The 22,116-nt window shown below is 43.7% G+C and overlaps 1 protein-coding gene across 2 annotated transcripts in view; it reads left to right on the top strand.

Moving 5' to 3' along the window:
* The window catches only part of mphosph9 (M-phase phosphoprotein 9), a 60,135-nt gene that overhangs the window by 35,362 nt on the left and 2,657 nt on the right, over positions 1-22,116 (top strand). The window contains exons 17-24 of one of the 2 annotated variants that reach the window (XM_084325407.1): positions 967-1,188; positions 4,677-4,810; positions 6,572-6,778; positions 7,210-7,333; positions 9,034-9,122; positions 14,166-14,372; positions 16,018-16,129; positions 21,102-21,328. In XM_084325407.1, coding sequence (XP_084181533.1) covers positions 967-1,188; positions 4,677-4,810; positions 6,572-6,778; positions 7,210-7,333; positions 9,034-9,122; positions 14,166-14,372; positions 16,018-16,129; positions 21,102-21,210 — 1,204 coding nt within the window. In that variant the 3' untranslated portion in view covers positions 21,211-21,328. The remainder of the gene's footprint in view (positions 1-966; positions 1,189-4,676; positions 4,811-6,571; positions 6,779-7,209; positions 7,334-9,033; positions 9,123-14,165; positions 14,373-16,017; positions 16,130-21,101; positions 21,329-22,116) is intronic. The other variant, XM_084325408.1, reaches the window with a different exon arrangement.

A 22,116-nucleotide genomic window follows, 5' to 3' on the forward strand; every position in this document is an offset into this window, starting at 1 on the left:
TGTACATACATCTGATTAGCACTATTAGTCAGTAGTACTCATTTATATATTTTATACCCAGTTTAATCACCTGTATATTACTATTACACTTTACTCTTACATTTGCACTCTGGTTGGATGTCAAACTTATTTTCGGTGTACTGTACTTGTGCGGCATGATGACAATACATTTGAATCTAATCTAAACCAAAAGATCATTAACAATCTAAATATACTGATATTCAATCTCTTCTCTGATAATTTGAGGATAACATAATATATTGTGTCTTGCAACATGATGATAATGGAGATATCAAGACGTTTGAAGGCATTTGAATGTGATGCTATTTTACTTCATATGTGTTGTTTGTAGGGATGTCCGATATTATCGGCCTACCGATATTATCGGCCGATATTGGCATACAAATTTGATATAGAAAAATATCGATATGTTTTCAAAATATTTTTTATAAAAAAATATATATATAATTTAACCTTTATTTACCCAGGCAAGCAAGTAAGAACAAATTATTATTTTATTTATTATATTTATTTATCAAAGTATGCATAATGTTGTGTTAATTACACGACAAGAGATATGTAATGTTATTAAAAATGTTTGGGGGGGAGCTCCAGTAGCTCACCGCGTATCTCGGCGCTATTTCGGCGTCGGGGACAACCGTGCGCGTCACGGATCTGGGGTACACGAGTTCGACTCCCGGAGTGTCTTCCCTGTAGTGTCTTCCCCTGATCTATATCCCATTCAACCTGTTTCTGTCGGTCATGCTTGACCAGAAAAAGCGATAAACGCTAAAAAATGAAGTTTAAAAAAGAACAAATATCGGTATCGGTTGATATCGGTATCGGAAATTAAGAGTTGGACAATATCGGTATCGGTAAAAAAGCCAATATCGAACATCCCTAGTTGTTTGTAATGTCTATCATTTGCCCCGTCTGACCCCAAATCTCACTCTTATCCGTCCCCAGACTGCTCCACCATCCTGACCTGCTGAGGAAGCCGGAGCCGGACGTCGCCCGTAGGAAGTCTCCTTGTTTCACAATCGACCAGCCAAATGTTAACAAGAAGTCTGCGTTTCCTCACACCGGCCAATCGAATGGCTACAGGAAGGGTCCCGGCCCCCACCAGCCTGACCAATCAGCAGGGTCTGGATCCTCCGTGGACGGGTCTACAGGCGGTGGCAGCTGGAGGTAGCGTTGTTGTCGTCGTCACGCCGCCGGACGTTATGATAATACACTAGCTATAGTCTACCCATAATTATAACTCTTAACTGTATGATGGCATGTACAATAGTGCTGTATATACTGTACATTTATATATTTATATTCACTGCATATGTATATATATATTCACATTTGCCTGAATATACCTGCATATAATCATTCTATATACCTACATATACACACCTGCATATAACCCATATAACTCTGTATGATAGCATGTACAATTAGGGATGGGAATTGATAGGATTTTATCGATACGATTCCATTATCGATTCTGCTTATCGATTCGATTCTTTATCGATTCCCTTATCGATACCTGATCAATTTATAATTTAAATAAATAAATTGAAAATGCAACAGAACTACATTTAGTCATTTAGCTGACGCTTTTATCCAAAGCGACTTACAAGTTCTGTACGACAAGCCATCAGGAAGGGCACAACTCTATCAGCTGAGCAACAATGTTCATCAAAGTGTTGAGTGCTAAAGTGTAGGTTAGTTTATTAGGACAAGTGCATGACAGTACGGTTAGTTAGGGTTAGATATATTTTTTTTTATTCAGATAATGGTTGAAGAAGTGCGTCTTTAGTCGACGGCGAAAGATTGGATGGGTTTCGGCTGTCCTAACTGGGGTGGGTAGTTCATTCCACCATTGTGGGGCAAGGACTGAGAATAGGCGACTTCTCTTTGATGACCCTCCCGGAGCTCGGATAGGAGTAGGTCTGAGGCGGCCAGAAGATGCAGAGCGTAGGGGTCTAAGCTGGTTAGAATAACATGCAACTTGACATTTCTGATTGTCATTTATTGTTGAGCCCCCATGTCAGAAAAATACAAAAACTGTAAAAAATAAAACATTAACTATAGCCTACACTTAAATAAAATAATGTATTTGAGATTCTCTTAAAATGTATTTATTTTTTTATTCTTAAACTAATTTAATCTATTGAATAACAGGTTGTTATTCCTCTGACTTCTGTCTCTCACTCACACACTCTCTCTCTCACACACACACACACACACACACACACACACACACACACACACAGAGAGAGAGAGCTCCCCGGGCCCCTGTCCTATAAGGTATTGGCTTGTGTTGCTACACGGACACATTTGTATGTTGCACCACTGTACTCATAGGCGCCCACTTAATGGAGCAGAAGATGCGGGTGCTCTAGGACTATTTAACTTGGGGGAGCAAGCTTGTCTTTTTGCTCCCTCACTTTTTGATCATATCATATGATATAAATATCCCCCCCCAATTTATAAATCTTATCGAACCATAACTACGTAATTTCAATCAAATTAATAATACGCAATGACACTTAATAGCACGTTTTTAAGTTTCCAAAGATTGTGTGACCCCCCACTTTAATGGTTTGATCCAGTGCCCACGGGCGTTTGTCGGCATGACGTATACGACATGTTGGGGGAGGCGGCTTTTTCGAACCTTTTTCGAAATTCAGGCTGGATATTGGATAACATTGTGACTCGTGAGGATTATTCTTCGGCGTTTACATTAAAATGGAGCAAATCATCACGTAAGTCGAACACTGTGACTGTATACTAAATGCGCAAACAGATTGAAACTGAATATTTCTCGTATGGTGAGCCTCGGCGCTGAACCGAGTGAATCCAGAGATACGCGATGGTGCGCACTGCGCAGGCGCTGTGATCACCCAACGACGGAAATAATGCCCCTTTGAGCAGTTTATAAAAAAAATATAAAAAATATTTATTAGCAACGCCGAGCTTTCAACCCATCCCGTATCTCTGTGCGAACCCCTCGTGCAACTGTGAGCACCTTTGTAATGTCTCTGTGATACTTGTATAACGAACGGTTCGGCCAGAACCAGTCCTTCATGGTAAATCTAGGTTGGTTTCCCATTGAGGAGCAAGTGACTGTGGATTCACTCGGTGCAGCACAGACCCTGATGTAAACAAGACAAACGTCTTTCTCTGGTCTGCATCCCCTTAACAATTGTGTGTATTGAGCCGTACTGTATTGTACCCATTCTGCAATCTGTTAAATAAAGTTTTCATTCATTCAGCCGCCGCGCTCACTGGGGCTATTGATAGCGTCAATTAGTTGTTGTTGTTGTTGTTGGTGCTGCGGATGTGAACGGGGCTGGGGGGGCTTTGGGAGGATGGGAAAGTTATTATTATTATTATTATTATTATTATAATAGTAATTGGCTATCATACGTGCCTAGCTAGCGTTAGCTAAAAGAGCCCTCGCAGTGAAGTTATTATTATTATAGCTATCATACTGCAATATAAACTGAGTTTTATAGTGAAAAGAGCAGCTTTATTTTGGTCAAGATTGAAGGCTCTATATTGCAGGAAATTGCACATACAGGTGTTCATTAAATGTAAAAAAATCTGCCGTGGAGGGGGTCGTGCCGGACCCCCTCCAAACCACCCCTTGCAAAAAAAAAAAAAAAAAAAAAAGTAAAAAAAAAGAATAAAAAAAATACTTGCACCCCCACTTTCAACTATAACTAGGCGGCCATGACTGTACTTCCTGGCTTACAGTCTTGTAAACAAACATTCCGTCTCTCATTATATGTGAACTAAAGAGTACAAGGTTTACACAACAGCCCCCACCTGCTGTTTTATTGTATTTGTACCTGTACTATCCGCTGTCAGCTGTTTATCTCTCTTTGTGAGCTTGATTAAATAGCGTTAGCTCACGTTAGCTCCGCGGCTAATTTTAGCTCAGCCTGATCTAAATCAATGACTAGGTTCTAAAGCATTCAAGTAGTTTTCACTGCACATAGAAGTAGCCAAACAGCAGGAGCATTTCGGGAGCATATTACCAAAACCCAGGCAATTTCGAGCCATTAAGGAATCAAATAGAGTCTGCCATGGCTACATGCTAACGGCTAACATTATTGCGCAACTGTAGGCAGCGATAAGGGAATCGAAAGTCACGGGAGCCACACGGTTCCAGGCATCGGCCAATTAGGAACCGGTTCCCAACGGGAACCGGTTTTCGATTCCCATCCCTATGTACAATAGGGCTGTACAATTAGCACTATTACTCAGTAGTACCAATTTATATATTTATACCCAGTTTAATCACCTGTACATTGTATATGACTATTTGCACTTTACTGTTTACATTTGCACTCTGGTTGGTTGGATGCCAAACTTCTTTTCATCGTACTGTACTTGTGCTGCATAGTGACAATACATTTGAATCTAAACTAAACTAAAACACACACTGAACACACACATAGGCCTAATACACACACACACGCGCACACACACACACACACACACACACACACACACACACACACACACACACACACACACACACACACACACACACACACACACACACACACACACACACACACACACAGGACAGTCAAGGAACCAGTAAGAACTCAAGGGATTAAATCTAATCTATTGGAGGATTCTACTAATCTAGACCCCCCCCCGTCTCCCAGGTGTACGTCTCCCCCGGAGCGCGAGCAGACCCAGGAGCAGAGCGGCTGCCCGCGAGAGCCGTGCCCTTTGGTCCCCGTGATGAGGGCCCTGATAGAGCTGGAGGAGACCAGGGCCACAGAGAGCCGGGCCCCCTGTAAGAACAGCTCCGCCCTGCACACAGTAGGGCTCGCTCTCACGACGTCCCCACGTCCTAGTCGTGTCTAACCCACAGATGTAGCCAAGAGTAAAGACCCTAAACCCTATCAAAACAGCAGTCAAAGTGTATATTTTCAGCACTACGTGTGTTTAGCAATGATTTTTTAAGTGCCATTAGCTAAATATGAGCTTACAGCAATGTTCCCTCTAACGTGCGCCCGTGCACACGTGCGCACATGGCAAAAACGCTCCCGCGCACATCTGAAATCTGTCGCGCACAGAAACGTTTGTGTAAAATATGCATGTAGTTAAATTGACTGGCGCGTTGCACCGAATACTACAGATAGATTTTTATGTTGGACATTGAGGGAAATTAAGCTTCTCAGATTTTTTACAAACCGCCGCTTATCAACTAACCGGTTAATCGGCAGATGACGTATGTTGCTCAGTAGTTGCTGATGTCTGCTCAGGAGGTTTGAGTGTTTGCTCAGACCGAAAAAATGTTTGAGGGAACATTGGCTTACAGTATAAAAAATATCCGTGCATTGCATCGTCGGAAGTCTGATGATTTTAGATGCGAGAACAGGAAGCACTCATGGAATTGTCGTAGTCCAGAGAAAGAGGAGACCCAGGGCTTTCGATGGACATCTACATTTCATAAAACTACACTACCCAGCTCACACCAGCCGCCAACAAAATTTATTTTCTTACAAGCAATGACTGTAAGTCGTGTTTATATCTCACGTGTCGTACAAACCTCAATGTTATTGCCATAAAATACGTATATTGTTTCTTTACCTTTCTGTGAACGTCTAGGAAAAAAACACGTCTCAATCCGGTAAAAAATGGCGGTACTGTCAATTATCCGGAAGTAACTGTATTTACAGTAGATTTCATTCACGGTCTTTGCTCTTTGCCCTCTACCGGGCGCCTGGTGGTACTACATCCAGATTTAAAACTGGCATCGAAAAGAGGAGATCTGTGCCTTTTTTAAAAGAGGTATAACTTGCATGTGTCTGGATGGCAGAATTCAGTACTGTATCTTAAAAAAAAAACTGTAAATGAGCTGCCCTTTGTTGATTTGCTTAGCTTTTTACTATACTTGTTCTCAAGAAGTAGCTGAATGAGCTCAGTGGCATCTTTTTGCTTTTGATCTTTGTTAGCATTAGTGTTATTCACCGTCAAAGATGGGGGGGAAAACTAATAATAATAATTTATATTCTCCTTTGGTTCATTACAATTTACTCAAGCATTGTAACAGACACAATATTCCTGACACTGGGAATGCATTCCCTGAGGTTCATAGATACCAAGAACATGCAAATGGCCTTGTAGAAAATCTTCCATTTACTTATGTACTTTTAGGCGAAAATATGGCTAGGGCATAACAGGTTATTGATCCCCTTGTGGAAATTCGGTTGTCATAGCAGCATGGGGGAGGGGAGGTATGGGCAGGGTAATAGTAGAAAGAGTGACAATAAAATTAGATTTGAATATACAAATATGAGGAAAAATAAACGGTGTAAACAATAGAATTAACTTTGAATATAAAATTATGAGGAAAAATAAACAACTGTGCAGATGAGGGTCTGTATGCCCTATCGGTTATATTACACATTGCAATAAGTATGGGCAATAAAGAATTTGAATATATACTATGAGTAAGAGTCAAAGTAAACGGTACACACAAGGATGGATGCGCTACGCGTGCGACCGGTACGTTGCCATGCCGACACATGTGTCTCCCCCCCCCCTGCAGGGCTCGGCGGTCGCAGGAGCACGGGGGGCTTTGCGGAGCAGAGACACAGGGAGCCTCAGGACCGACCGGGGGCCGACTGGGACGGGGCCGGACCCGAGCGAGAGAGAGACCGGCCCGGCCCGGAGAGAGCCCTGCTGAAGGCCCAGAGGAGCCTGTCTCCAGAGGGACACCGGTCCTCCTCCCTCCCCCCGCGGCCGGCCACGCCCAGTACGTACCAGCCCGTCTCCTCCAGGGCCTGGTCCGGGTTCAGGACCTCCTAGAGTGAACAAAGCACATTAGATTACATTAGATTAGATTTTATTCAAATGTATTGTCATCATACGACACAAGTACAGTACAATAAACAGAGGGTTGGCATCCAACCAGAGTGCAAATGTAACAGTAAAGTGTAATAATAGACAATGTACAGGTGATTAAACTCGATATAAAATATACATATAAATTAGTACTATAGGTGGAAACAGCACATTGATATCTTAATCGGATTTCTCAGCTTTTTGGGGGGGGGTCTGTGGAATACTCGAAGGACGTCGTTTTAACGTTTGACGCTGAATGGCGTGAAATGGATAGGATATGACATCTTTAAAAACAAATTCATAATAGTAATAACGATCAAATGTTGTGTTTCTCCTCGCCAGCTGAGAGAGAAACCCTACTGATGCCCCAGTCCAGCCCCAAGTCCAGCCCCAAACGCTCTCCCGCTGAGAACTACTCCACCTTTGACCCCATTTCGTCGCCAAGACAACCACACCCCCACAACCGGTGAGCTCCTCGCAGCACGTGAACGCCATGGAAACCGTGCTCTCCTTTCTGCTCTCTCCTGTCTGCTCACCTGTCTGCTCTCCTGTCTGCTCTCTCCTATCTGCTCACCTGTCTGCTCTCCTTTCTGCTCTCTCCTGTCTACTCTCCTGTCTACTCTCCTGTCTGCTCTCTCCTATCTGCTCTCTCCTGTCTGCTCTCTCCTGTCTGCTCACCTGTCTGCTCTCCTGTCTGCTCTCTCCTATCTGCTCACCTGTCTGCTCTCCTTTCTGCTCTCTCCTGTCTACTCTCCTGTCTGCTCTCTCCTGTCTGCTCTCTCCTGTCTACTCTCCTGTCTGCTCTCTCCTGTCTGCTCTCTCCTGTCTGCTCTCTCCTGTCTGCTCACCTGTCTGATCACCTGTCTGCTCTCCTGTCTGCTCTCTCCTGTCTGCTCTCCTGTCTGCTCTCTCCTGTCTGCTCACCTGTCTGCTCTCCTGTCTGCTCTCTCCTATCTGCTCACCTGTCTGCTCTCCTGTCTGCTCTCTCCTGTCTGCTCTCTCCTGTCTGCTCTCTCCTATCTGCTCACCTGTCTGCTCTCCTTTCTGCTCTCTCCTGTCTACTCTCCTGTCTGCTCTCTCCTGTCTGCTCTCTCCTGTCTACTCTCCTGTCTGCTCTCTCCTGTCTGCTCTCTCCTGTCTGCTCTCTCCTGTCTGCTCTCCTGTCTGCTCTCTCCTGTCTGCTCTCTCCTGTCTGCTCTCTTCTGTCTGATCACCTGTCTGCTCTCCTGTCTGCTCTCTCCTTTCTGCTCTCTCCTGTCTGCTCTCTCCTGTCTGCTCTCCCCTGTCTGATCCTTTCTGCTCCCCCCTGGTCCTTGGGCTCAGCTTCTGCCCAATCCGCCTTCTCCTTCAAGGCCATCAAAGAGTGGAACAGGCTTCCTAGTGAATGAATGAATGAATGAATGAAAACTTTATTAACAGATTGCAGAATGGGTACAGTACAGTACAGCTCAATACATACAATTGTTAAGGGGATGCAGACCAGAGAAAGACTTTCGTCTTGTTTACATCAGGGTCCCCCATTTTCAATTCATCGTAACATATATGACATACATGACATACAGATAGACAGTACTGCTCCATCTATACATTTATGACATACCAGATTTGCAATTACAGTACTGTTTGTGATACAAAAAGAGTCCAGAAAGACATTAAAAATAATATAAACTATGATCACTTTTGCTCTTGTCACAAAAGAAATTGCTATTGAGTCACCAATGTTGCCAACACTAGGTGGTGCTGTCTGACTTCCTTGTGTATATGATTACACAAGAGACTCAGTCACGTTTACTTTGCACTTTTGAACTTGTCTTGTATCTCAAGTGTCAATAGATCATTATGTTTGGCACTGTGCTACGTGCATGTTATGTTGCATTTCCATGTGTATGTATTTTGCACTCTTTATGCTGTATGTCCTGTGTATGTTGTCTGGCATTTTACGTGTGTTATATATATTTTGAACTCTTGCACTGTTTGTATTTCATGTGTTTTGGATAAACTACAGATGGAAATGAGCTTCTGCTAAATCTGGTGCAAACATATTTTCATGTAACAATGATTAATGTAAATGCACATTGTCTATATAAATAAATAAAAAGAATAAAAGAAAAGATGTACCACCAGATACCCTCTGAAGTGACGGCCTGGCCCTGTGCTTCTCCACAGGCTGGATGTTCCGTTGGACCAGAGACGGCATTCCTTCCACAACCCAGCCAGCCCCAGGAAGAGACTGCACTTTACCGACAGACGGGAAGGTAAGGCCTCCTGATCCCCCCCCAACAGGGAACACAAAGCAGGTTAATGCGGGCAGAGCGCGGGGCTGTGGACCTCGCGCCTGGTCTCGTTCTCCAGGCCACTGTCTTCTACCCCTGACCTTATGTCCCTTGTCATCCTATATTTGTCTATATTTGCGCTTGAGGCCTGTGTACGATATCTCCAAGAACTGAGGTGTTTGGGTCACGGACTAGGGCTGAACGATTAATCGATTTTAAATCGAAATTGCGATTTGGAATGATGCAAATCGCAAATTGAGATACAAGATCGGTTTGGGAGAGGGAGGTAAGGGGTTTTAGATTGTGTGTTGTGAAGTTTAGACTTCAGAGAGGGAGAGTAAAGTACAGAAAAAAAGGTACCGTTGGGTACCGGTATAGATTCCCAGTTAAAAAGGAACATTTTCAAGCCGTATTTTACAATAAACCTCTGTGGGGCTGCTTAAAAATAATAATAATTATAATCGCAAATTTTATCGCAATCGCAATATCTGTCGCAATTAGATTATTTCCCAAAATCGTGCAGCCCTATCACGGACTTGACTTGGATTTAATGAGTCCTGGTCCTGGTTTGTCTTTTGTTGGGTTTCTAACGGAGGCGGTATTGACTATAGAATGAGAGACACACATACTGTCATGTCATGTACAGAACCAGCTTTCCTTTGATTAGTAGTGAGAGAGTTGTCGAAGCAGTTTATTTTATCAGTCTATGGTGATGTCATTTATAGGCGGCATCAACCCTTAAATCCTTGGACTCTTGTCCATCAGTCTGTCCTCAGATTCATCACTAATGATTGATACGACACTCATCACTGTGTCCTTTATGAGAAGGTTGGTTGGTCCTCTCTGACGGAGAGGCGCCACACACACTGGTATTTGTTCATTTTTAAGGCCCTTATTGGTAAGCTACCTCCTTATACTACATCATTATTGGTAGGCTACCTCCTTATACTACACCATTATTGGTAAGCTACCTTCTTTTTTTTTTATCCACTTTTTCTCCCATTTTTCTATATTTTTCTCCCATCCCAATTTCGTATCATCCAATTCAACCCTCCCCTGTCACGAACGCTGTTTCTTGCCTCCCACAAGCCGGCTGCAATGTGGACTAAGTCATACATAGCACAAGTCCCCTCCGGTACTTGAGGTAACAGCAGTCGCATCTTTTCACCTGCGCAGCTCGATCTCTCAGTGTCGAGGAGTAACGCGTGGGAGGCTCACGCTGCCCCCGACACTTCCTGATTCTACTGCGCAGGCGCACCAACCGACTTGTAGGAGTCGCTTGTTCACAACGCCCGATCCCCACCCTTCAGTTTCCCTCCCCGTAATACGGCCAATGTGTATTACTGCGGACGACCAGCTAAACTGAAAACAATGTGGAGAGCTGGATTCGAACACGCGAATCCTAGCGTCTCCACACTGGTGGCGAGTGCCTTGCCCACTACACCACCTAGCCGCCCCGGTAAGCTACCTTCTTATACTACATCATTATTGGTAAGCTACCTCCTTATACTACACCATTATTGGTAAGCTACCTTCTTATACTACATCATTATTGGTAAGCTACCTTCTTATACTACATCATTATTGGTAAGCTACCTCCTTATACTACATCATTATTGGTAAGCTACCTCCTTATACTACATCATTATTGGTAAGCTACCTCCTTATACTACATCATTATTGGTAAGCTACCTCCTTATACTACATCATTTTGGAACCTATGGAACCCGTTCTAGTGACTGGCTGGTCCTTAAGGTCCAGTTTGCTCAGAACAGGGTACATCTGCATTTTGCTATGATGCCCCTCTAGCTCATGGAATGAACTCCAAGAGTCCTTAAAGCTTGAGATTCTCTCCTCTGTTGCAGAGTTTAAAACCTTCATCTCCAACCTTTGTCAATGAAGTTGTACGTGTTTTAATGGGTTCTACTAATCACCACAAAGTACCAGAAAATACCCCAAAATACCCCAAAGTATACCCCAAAATACCCCAGAATCGTCGTAGTCCAGAGAAAGAGGAGACCCAGGGCTTTCGACATTTCATAAAACTACACTACCCAGCTCACACCAGCCGCCAACTAAATGTATTTTCTTACAAGCAATGACTGGCAGTCGTGTTTATATCTCACGTGTCGTACAAACCTCAATGTTATTGCGATAAAATACGTATATTGTGTTTTATTTTTTTCTATATTTTGCTCCCATCCCAATTTAATCCCAAAAATAAACAACTGTGCAGATGAGGGTCTGTATGCCCTATCGGTTATATTCAGTGTTGGGACTAACGCGTTACAAAGTAACGCGTTACAGAAACGAAGTTACTTTTTGCCGCAACTAGTACTCTAACGCATTACTTTTGAAATTCAGTAACGCTACTTACGTTACTGAATGGTTCGTCACTGCGTTATTTGCGTTATATACGGCGTAGATTGATAGCGAGCGGTAGTGATTATTATTATTATTATTATTATTATTATTATCCTCATCCCCACCCGCGTAGAATGATACGAGGCGAGTCTGGCCACTGGCCAATCAGAAATGCGGAAACCAGAAATGCCAGAAATGCGGCTACGGAAAGAAATAGACCCTCTCTATTGTAAACAAAACAAACGCTCGCTATGAATCTACATAAAAAGAACGCAGTAACAAACTAACAAACCATTTAGCAACTACTTGGAGAGATAATTAATATACAACATGGAAACGAGATAAAGAACATGTTTGAGGCGCTGCTGGAGTCAACTGGACTAACGTAACGTTACTACATCTCGACCACCGCAGACTGGTGAGTGCAATGTGTTCACTGAAACTCAAGTTGATCAACGGATTTTGACTGTACAAAATCTGCCAGGGAATCTCATAATACTAATCAAACAATATAAATATAGTCCTTTCATGCACAATTGATATCCTAACTATTTTTTTTTTTTTTTTTTTTGTCTTTTTCCCCCTCCATTTTCCTCCGATTTTCTCCCATCCCAATGTTAGTCGTATGCCAATTCCCAGTCCCTTCCTGGTCGCTGCGCACTTACCCCCCACAGTCAGATCATCTGGGAGAGTGGAGGCTACCACGTGCTTCCTCCGACACACGTCCAGCCAATCACCGCTTCTTTTCACCTGGCAGCGCGGATTCTCATTGAGAGGGCGTAGCGTGTGGGAGGATCACACTATCCCCCTCACGTCCAATCCGCGCTTAGCAGGCGCCCCGACCGAACTGTAGGAGTCGCTGTTTACAACGACCCGGACCCACCCCGCCAGCTTCTCCCACCCTCTGATACAGCCAATTGTATCAGTGCAGACGGCCAGCCAAGCTGGTGACAACCCCGGAGCTGTGAGCTGGATTCGAACAGGCAAATCCAGCTCAGCTCCGGGGCTGGTGACGAACGCAATCTCCGCTCGGCCACCTAACCGCCTGATATCCTAACTATTCTAACGTTGCAATGCTTTGATTGATTTCTTAAACAACGTTGCAACTTGCAAGATGGTGAATGAATGAAAACTTTATTTAACAGATTGCAGAATGGGTACAATACAGTACGGCTCAATACATACAATTGTTAAGGGGATGCAGACCTGAGAAAGACGTTTGTCTTGTTTCCATCAGGGTCCCCCATTTTCAATTCATATAGACATTTATGACATACACAACATACATGACATTTATGGCATAGGGACATATAGGTATTTAGTACTGATACATTTGTGACATAAACGGTATTCAAATATACAGTACTGTTACCCCTAGCTTTGGGTAGGGCGTTCCACATTGTTGTGGCATAATTGCGAAACGTGTTTAGTCCCTTGTTTGAGCCGAATCTGGGTTTTACATGATTTGTTGAGCTTCCTCTGGTGTAGTGGTTGTGGTATTCACTGACCTTTGGGAAGTATTTTGACATGTACATGGGTACCCCGGTTGTATAGTGTATCTTGTAGACCAGGCCCATTGCAAGTTGCTGTACTCTGTCGTCTACTCTAAGCCATCCTAGGTTGTCAAAGTGGGCAGGGGTGAGGTGGGTTCTGGGGTTCAGGTCAAGTAGTAGTCTGACCAGTTTGTTTTGTGATGTTTGTAATTTTGTTTTAAGCGCCTTTGAGGTGCTTTGGTACCATGAGGTGCACGCATAGTCGTAGTACCCTTGAATTATAATGGTTATAATGAAACGCTCCGGCGACATCAAGGCTGTTCCTTCAACCGGCGCACTTCTTATTATATCGACTCGGGACAACATTTGTTTGTGTCAGATTTGTGTTTGTATCTAGACCACATTGCTTAGCAGAGTTCGGTGATGTGAATGGAAACTGTCATGTTGATCAACCGATTTTGAGTACTAACTGGGGCATGGGACTCGGGAGCAATCTTTTTTTTTTTTTTTTTTTTTTTAAATAACTAAATAGTTACTTTTCACAGTAACTCATTACTTTTGGGTGTAAGTAACTAGTACAGTAACGAAGTTACTTTGAAATGAAGTAACTAGTAAAGTAACTGAGTTACTATTTTTCAGTAACTAGCACAACACTGGTTATATTACACATTGCAATAAGTATGGGCAATAAAGAATTTGAATATATACTATGAGTAAGAGTCAAAGTAAACGGTACACACAAGGATGGATGCGCTACGCGTGGGACCGCTACGTCGCAGTGTCGACGCATAATAATAATAATAATAATAATAGATAAAATTTGTACCGCACTTTATATTTGTGAGAATCTCAAAGTGCTACAGGAGATAAAGATAAAAAGTTAAATGAATAAAACAATTAAAATGAATAAAACAACCAATGAAATGGAAGAACATAAAAGTAAAATAAAATAATAATAAAATGAATAGAAGTAAAAGAAAAATTCAGGCAAAAGCCTTGTTAAAAAGAAATGTTTTAGGCCCCTTTTAAAAGCCTCGACGGATTGTGGTGCTCTCAGGTGGATGGGGAGAGCATTCCATAGTCTGGGTGCGGCAGAGCACATGTCTCCTTCTCATCGGACCGGTACGTTGCCATGCCGACACATGTGTCCCCCCCCCCCCCCCTGCAGGGCTCGGCGGTCGCAGGAGCACGGGGGGCTTTGCGGAGCAGAGACACAGGGAGCCTCAGGACCGACCGGGGGCCGACTGGGACGGGGCCGGACCCGAGCGAGAGAGAGACCGGCCCGGCCCGGAGAGAGCCCTGCTGAAGGCCCAGAGGAGCCTGTCTCCAGAGGGACACCGGTCCTCCTCCCTCCCCCCGCCGCCGGCCACGCCCAGTACGTACCAGCCCGTCTCCTCTAGGGCCTGGTCCAGGCCTTCTGGATCAGGACCTCCTAGAGCAGCGGTTCTCAACAGGGGTGCCTTGAGATTTCTCAAAAAAAAATAAAAAAATTATATATATATATATATATATATATATATATATATATATATTGTTTTAAATAGAATTACAGAAAATGATCACTAACGTGCTATCTGTTGCAGCTGCACTGTTTTCCATGAAAATAGCATATTTGGATAAGTTTGACCATTTCTCAAAAACTGAAAATCATTATTTAAAAAAACACAGAAAAGGATCACCAAGTTACTCTGGATAAAGAACCCCTTTACAGAGAACATTGAGACAAAGGGTGCTTTCTCACTCGCCATTCGGGTCCTTTCCGGTCCGTACCGTCCTCATTCCGGGTTAGGTTGCGAACTTCCCCCCTCCCTCTCCCCCCTCTAGTTTGTGTACACACTTCAGTCTTGGTTCGCTCCGGGTTCTGTTTACGGTTTGCGTTTTGAGCGTGTACGCTTGCCGTAGGCGATGATGTCACGCTCGAAAATGTAAACAGGAAGATGTTAACACGGCGGTGGAGACTGGATGCTGATATAAAATAAACAAATAACCAATAAATATGAAGTTATATTTGAACCTCTGTTGTCAAGCCTTGTCAATATAACCCACCCCCTTTTCTCACGAATGGATGGTGTTGTAGAGTCCGCTTTTGAGCGTTTCCCAGGGCTAACGCTAAGCTAACGGCTAACGCTAGTTAGCTTAGCCTGTTCAGAAGCTAACATTATCCGGGACATAGACATGCTCCCCATTATCCCATCGCTCGTGGCAATTATATTGCATGTCATTGATCTACTGGTCGACCACGGCCGACTGGTTGGGCACCACTGGTCTAATAGAAATAAATGCATTTGAACAAGAAACCAATGTATAGACATAGCAATGGCAAACAAAATTGCCAGGCCTAATGCGAGCCAGGGAAGTGTGCTTTGTGTAACGTGGCTTCATGTTTTCATCCACTGAGCTGTGAGGCTCCACATGCTTGTTTTTGGTTGAGGTCTGAACTCTCAAATTGCCCATAAATATCGTTTTTGTGGGTATTGTCCAGTTGTTGCTGTGTGGTTTTATCTTCCCAAAATTCAAGCAAGCATGAAAGCATTACAGTAACGACGTTGTGTGTGTCACGCCCCCCCGCTCCCACTGGCCCACACCCGAGACCACCTATTTCATCGGCCCAGGTTCAGCGCCCCCGGGGACGAATCAGCGGGGGACGGGGACGGGGGGAGCGTTCTCACTCAGACAGACACACCCTTTTCTGGTTCGACCCGGCGCTGATTCGCCCCCGAATGGTGAGTGAGAAAGGCCCCAAAGCTTCCTGACACATCTCCATCCAAATTCTTGGAAGAACTCATTGAAATCTCATCTGATACCACCCGGAGAGCTCGTTTCAGTTTTAAGTGCCCCTGGAAACATTTTGGTCTTGAGTGTGGTGCTGAGTACCAAGTATCTCATGATGCAGCAGTTACGGTGTTGATACCATTCAGCACCACATATCTGTGTGAAGCTGGCTTTTCATTCATCTGAAAACAAAATATAGGGCCAAGTTGAGCCTTGAGGATGACATGCGTGTTGTTTCTCCTCGCCAGCTAAGAGAGAAACCCTACTGATGCCCAAGTCCAGCCCCAAACGCTCTCCCGCTGAGAACTACTCCGCCTTTGACCCCATTTCGTCGTCGAGACAACCACACCTGCACAACCGGTGAGCTCCTCGCAGAATGCGAACGCCATGGAAACCGTGGCCCGGGGGGGGGGGGGGGGTGTCATCTCAGCAGGGTGTCCGTAGGTTCTGTGGGAGCTGAACATGTCTCTGTTCTCCTCTCGCTGGGATAACTAACTCTCGCACTGTTAATTACAACGGCTTTAAACGGTAATACGGAGTGGTCAACATTTTTGTATCGATACTATATTACCAATATGAATTTTGATACTTTTCCTCAAAATCATGGAAACATAAATTAAAAGCAATGGCATTCAAAATGCTGGAGAACTTTTTTTGCACTCAAAACAGTTGCTGTACAAGGTTTCTGAACCCAGCTTTCTCAACTGTATATATTGACACTTGGTCCATACAGATGAACTCTGCGACTGCCCTGTTGAGCATTTTAGCATATTTGGACTCATTTGTGTACTAATATGCTGCTAAAAAAAAGCTTGGAGCGTAGGTTGCTTCTGAGTGGGGGGAGTCACTTTCTGTGAGCCAAATGCAGCAGACTTCTGTAGTTTAAAAAAATTCAAGGGGTAGAACAAGTATGGTTTTATTATTATTATTATTATTATTATTATTATTATTATTATTATTATTATTATTATACATTTGTCATAGCAGACGGCCTAATTAGTTTGAGATACCATAACCTAGAAAACATTTTGATGAGTGAGACTGATCAGATATAGCCTATCATAATCTAGAACTAGGTTATGTCATATTGTAGGCTGTTTAACAAAAATAAAATAGATTTCCGTTGTCTTTATACAGTATGTATGAACCATTAAATGGGCAATTGTCAAATGTCTCTGTATAAGTATAAATCACGTTTGTGACTAAGCTATAGAGATGCACGTGTGCATCAATTCATTTCTATTGTGGGTAGGCAACAGGGGATGCTGTGTTTACTAGCTTTCAGCACAGCAGTGTAGGCTATGTATAGCTTATTATTAGGCTTTTCAATAAATTTTCTATTGCGAATAGCATTGTGGACTTTTTCTAATGATCGTATAAGGAACTGTAGTCACGAGAGCTAGCATAGCTCGTCCAACGAATGTTGGTGTGACTACAGTACTGATAGGAGCTACTGTAGCATTAACGTTAGTTATCATAACCATCGGCAATCGCAGTGAGGATCTTTATTAACGTTAGCTAGCTAGCACATTTAGCGTAGAATAAACCCGGCTAACGTTAGCTTATCAATAAACTAATTTTATCTCAACCAAAAATGCTTAAACAATAATGTTAGTGATAGAAGGGAACTCATTTCAATGTTCATAAGGCAGAATTGTTACAATAGCCGATAATCCATTTCCCCAATGATGAATCCCTATACGGGTGGACCTCGCGGGCGGTGTAAAGTGACGTCAGACTACACCTCCCTATCTAAATGCAGTCCGTTGCGTTGTGTGAAGACGATGCAAAAACAATATTTATTTATCTCCAAATGACACAAATCAACTCATCCTACGGTACACCTTGTGGCAGGGAGAAGAGGCATGAACTCTGACCCCTGTCTGCTCTCCTGTCTGCTCTACTGTCTACTCTCTCCTGTCTGCTCTCTCCTGTCTGCTCTCCTGTCTGCTCTCCTGTCTGCTCTCTCCTGTCTGCTCTCCTGTCTGCTCTCTCCTGTCTGCTCTCTCCTGTCTGCTCTCTCCTGTCTGCTCTCCTGTCTGCTCTCCTGTCTGCTCTCTCCTGTCTGCTCTCCTGTCTGCTCTCTCCTGTCTGCTCTCTCCTGTCTGCTCTCTCCTGTCTGCTCTCTCCTGTCTGCTCTCTCCTGTCTGCTCGCCAGCCCCAGGAAGAGACTGCACTTTCCCTCCTCCTCCGACAGACGGGAAGGTAAGGCCTCCCGATGCCCCCCGACAGGGAACACAAAGCAGGTTAATGTGGGCAGAGCGGGGGGCTGTGGACCTCGCACCTGGTCTCGTTCTCCAGGCCACGGTCTTCTGCCCCTGACCTTATGTCCCTTGTAGGGCTGACCCCTATTAGTCGATTAGTCGACTAATCGGTCGAAAGGAGCCGTAGTCGACTGGCCAACCTCTTAGTCAAATATATATTAAAAAAATATTAATATTTTATTTTATTTTGTATCATTCTTTCCAAAAGAAAAGAGGCCTAGAAGCGTGGCTAATGCTAATGGCACGCATACCAGAGGCTAACTGCCTACGAAAACAGGCACAGAGGCACTGAAAGAGGATTTCACCCATCTAATGAACACACTAGACTAGACAAATATCAACATGTATCCATCAGTGGACCAATTGCATGCTTTTGCAGAGGACAAGAAGCCTTCAGTCGACTCCTTCAGACATTAAGCCCCCCACAGCCCAGATGGAATGATACAAAAAATATATATATATTATATATATATATATTTTTGTCGACCAATAGTCGACTAACGGCAAATTTTGGCCAATCATAGTCGACCATCCAAATCCTTAGTCGGGGACATCCCTAGTCCCTTGTCATCCTATTATTTGTGCTCGAGGCCTGTGTACGATATCTCCAAGAACTGAGGTGTTTGGGTCACGGACTTGACTTGGATTTAATGAGTCCTGGTCCTGGTTTGTTCTTTTATTGGGTTTCTAACGGAGGCGGTATTGACTATAGAATGAGAGACACACATACAGTCATGTCATGTACAGAACCAGCTTTCCTTTGATTAGTACTAGTGAGAGAGTTGTCGAAGCAGTTTATTTTATCAGTCTATGGTGATGTAATTTATAGGCGGCATCAACCCTTAAATCCTTGGACTCTTGTCCATCAGTCTGCCCTCAGATTCATCACTAATTATACATACGACACTCATCACTGTCCTTTATGAGAAGGTTGGTTTGTCCTCTCTGACGGAGAGGCACCACACACACACTGGTAAGCTACCTCCTTATACTACACCATTATTGGTAAGCTACCTCCTTATACTACACCATTATTGGTAAGCTACCTCCTTATACTACACCATTATTGGTAAGCTACCTCCTTATACTACATCATTATTGGTAAGCTACCTCCTTATACTACATCATTATTGGTAAGCTACCTCCTTATACTACATCATTATTGGTAAGCTACCTCCTTATACTACATCATTATTGGTAAGCTACCTCCTTATACTACACCATTATTGGTAAGCTACCTCCTTATACTACATCATTATTGGTAAGCTACCTCCTTATACTACATCATTATTGGTAAGCTACCTCCTTATACTACACCATTATTGGTAAGCTACCTCCTTATACTACATCATTATTGGTAAGCTACCTCCTTATACTACATTATAGGAAGTGTGAAATCACGATCAGAGAGAGTTGGTTTCTTTGACCACACATTCAGTGCATATCATTTATTAGCATACTGTGACAACCACAACAAACCAAACATGGAGTTAATATGGCCGACCAATCTACCCACAATCCCCCGTGTTCTTAAAGTGACAGTGTAGGTGAATTATGTCCAGTCCTATGTAAGTGTCCATGTAAGTGCCCACTACAACATCATTATTGGTAAGCTACCTCCTTATACTACATCATTATTGATAAGCTACCTCCTTATACTACATCATTATTGGTAAGCTACCTCCTTATACTACATAATTTTGGAACATATGGAACCAGGGCACGAAATTAGAGCCCGCCATTTGCGGGCAGATTTTACGTTTGGCGAGTGAGACTGAGAGGTCTGTCCGCCATGTGGCGGGCAACCAAATAGTCATGTGAAAACCGATCAAAAAACATGATCCAATTCTTAGCGGAGTTCTCACTTGCGTTCTGTCTCAAGCACACAGAGCTGCAGCGCCCTGCTCCTCCTCCTCCTGCCCCTCCCAAACCCGTGTAAACACAGAGGCTATTGCCTCGGGCAGTCTGCTGACTGCTCTAGTCTAGTGGGACCTCCGTGAGCTAACGTTAGCTACCGTTACAAAATGACCCAGTCAACTATTCACTTTTAGTTTAATACATGAGGCATTGTCTAACGTTATCTAGCCGGCTAGCTACTGATAGCTCCTGATATCAACAAATGCTCCAGCAATAGTCTAGTAGTGCATGATACTTCCGTTGGCTAGGTAGCTCACGTTAGCTCACTACGAAATGTCCCAGTAAACTAAATAGTTCACTGAGGCGTTGTCTTAACGTTATCTAGCCGGCTAGCAGTAGCTACAGATAGCTCCTGATATCAATGTCTTATAACATTTATTCAATGCGTATTCGAGCCCCTGGCTTCCATCGCATGAGGGCAATGTTGAATGTGATTTGATCAAAGCAGAGTATAGGGTCCAGCTGCAGCGCCGGAGAATCCTTGCTGGAGCTGGAGGCTACTCGAGTATACACACAGACAGTGGAGCTATTTGCAGATAGCGAGCATTTTGACTTGTTGCGTGGTGGCGATGTCTCGCAGATAATACAACTACAAGTATGATTATATAATTTATATATTTTATAAAAAATAAAAAAATAAATTGGCTGGTAAGAAATATGCTTGGCGGGTAGATTTTTCCCATCTACCCGCCACTGGCCGGTGAGTCAAAAAGTTAATTTCATGCCCTTTCTAGTGACTGGCCAGTTTTCTCAGAACAGGGTAAATCTGCATCTCCAACAGTCCTTAAAGCTTGAGATTCTCCCCTCTGTTGCAGAGTTTAAAACCTTCATCTCCAACCTTTGTCAATCAAGTTGTGTTTTAATTGATATCCTTGCTTTTCGCCTCATCTTGTTGTTATGATTTGATATGCTGTGTGACTTTTATATGTTTTTATGCAAATGTATGTACGTACACTCGACGTGACTGTAAATGAGGGAAACATCGGTTGCCTTTCGAGTTTAAATAAAGGTTTGAAATTCAATAGAAATATCAAGAGACTACACACTCCGATAGAGGCGGCGCTACTTGTGCGAATGCGTTTCCTAGATACTGCTTTGCTAACGAAACAATCCGTTAAACGTCACGTACGGTTATCCCCTCTCCTCCGCAGACCCCCCGCAGACCTGCAGCGTCTCGGTGAGCTCCCCCCCCGGGCGTGTGAAGAACCCCAGCGAGAGCGGCTCCCCGCGGGGCCGGGGGGAGCAGGGCGCCTGGGGTAGTAGCGGGCTGGACCCGCAGGGCGCCGGCGAGCAGACGGTCCCCTCGCCTCCCGTCAGACTCCACTCCCTGGCCGACGCCGAGAGGCTGTTCGACGAGCTCACGCAGGAGAAGCTGCAGGTGAGAGACGTGTCTCCGTGTCCGTCTCGGTTTTTGGACGCATCGCCGTTGTTGTTGAAGCGAAACCTTGTGACTCCCAGTTTTACTTCTATCTGGTATCCATCCATCCATCCATCCATCCGTCCATCCATCCATCCATCCATCCATCCATCCATCCATCTATCCAACCATCCATGGTTCTTTATGTTGTATAGCAGCCTGATCTCACTTAGAATGTGAATAAAGTTACTCATTGACCAGAAGAAAAAGGTACATATTGTACATTATGTTATAGCCATAAGTAATATATTGAGGTATTTATGAAAGTGTACATATTACGAATAAGTAATATATTGACGTATTTTTACGAATAAGTGCATATATTACATATTCAAAAGATGTTAACTTTGAATGTTTTTAGAAAACGTTACTATAACTACTAGTACTATACCATAATGTACATTATGTACCGTTGTTCCTGTGTTCGATACATACTTTTCATTTAGGTTTTCTGATGAGAACCGTGTTGTTCATAGGCTACATCATGTCCCCAGAACGATGAAAAATCTGAATATAATGTAGAATTTCAAAGAACGAATGGTTTTCTTTCGTGACACTGAAAAGCGAACTTTTAATGTTTCACGAGATCCGTGGCTTTGATCCGACGGCGGCGGCAGTCTGGTAAAAACGAATGCATTTCTCAGATTAGTATAATCTCTCGACACGACACAAGCCCCCCCCCCCCCCCCCCCCCCCCCACTGTGCCTGAGCCCCGGTATCTCAGACAAACGGTCTAATCCCAACCTGAC

The sequence above is a fragment of the Notolepis coatsorum genome (genome assembly GCF_963971535.1).
Source record: "Notolepis coatsorum genome assembly, chromosome: 11".
Classification (NCBI taxonomy): Eukaryota; Metazoa; Chordata; class Actinopteri; order Aulopiformes; family Paralepididae; genus Notolepis; species Notolepis coatsorum.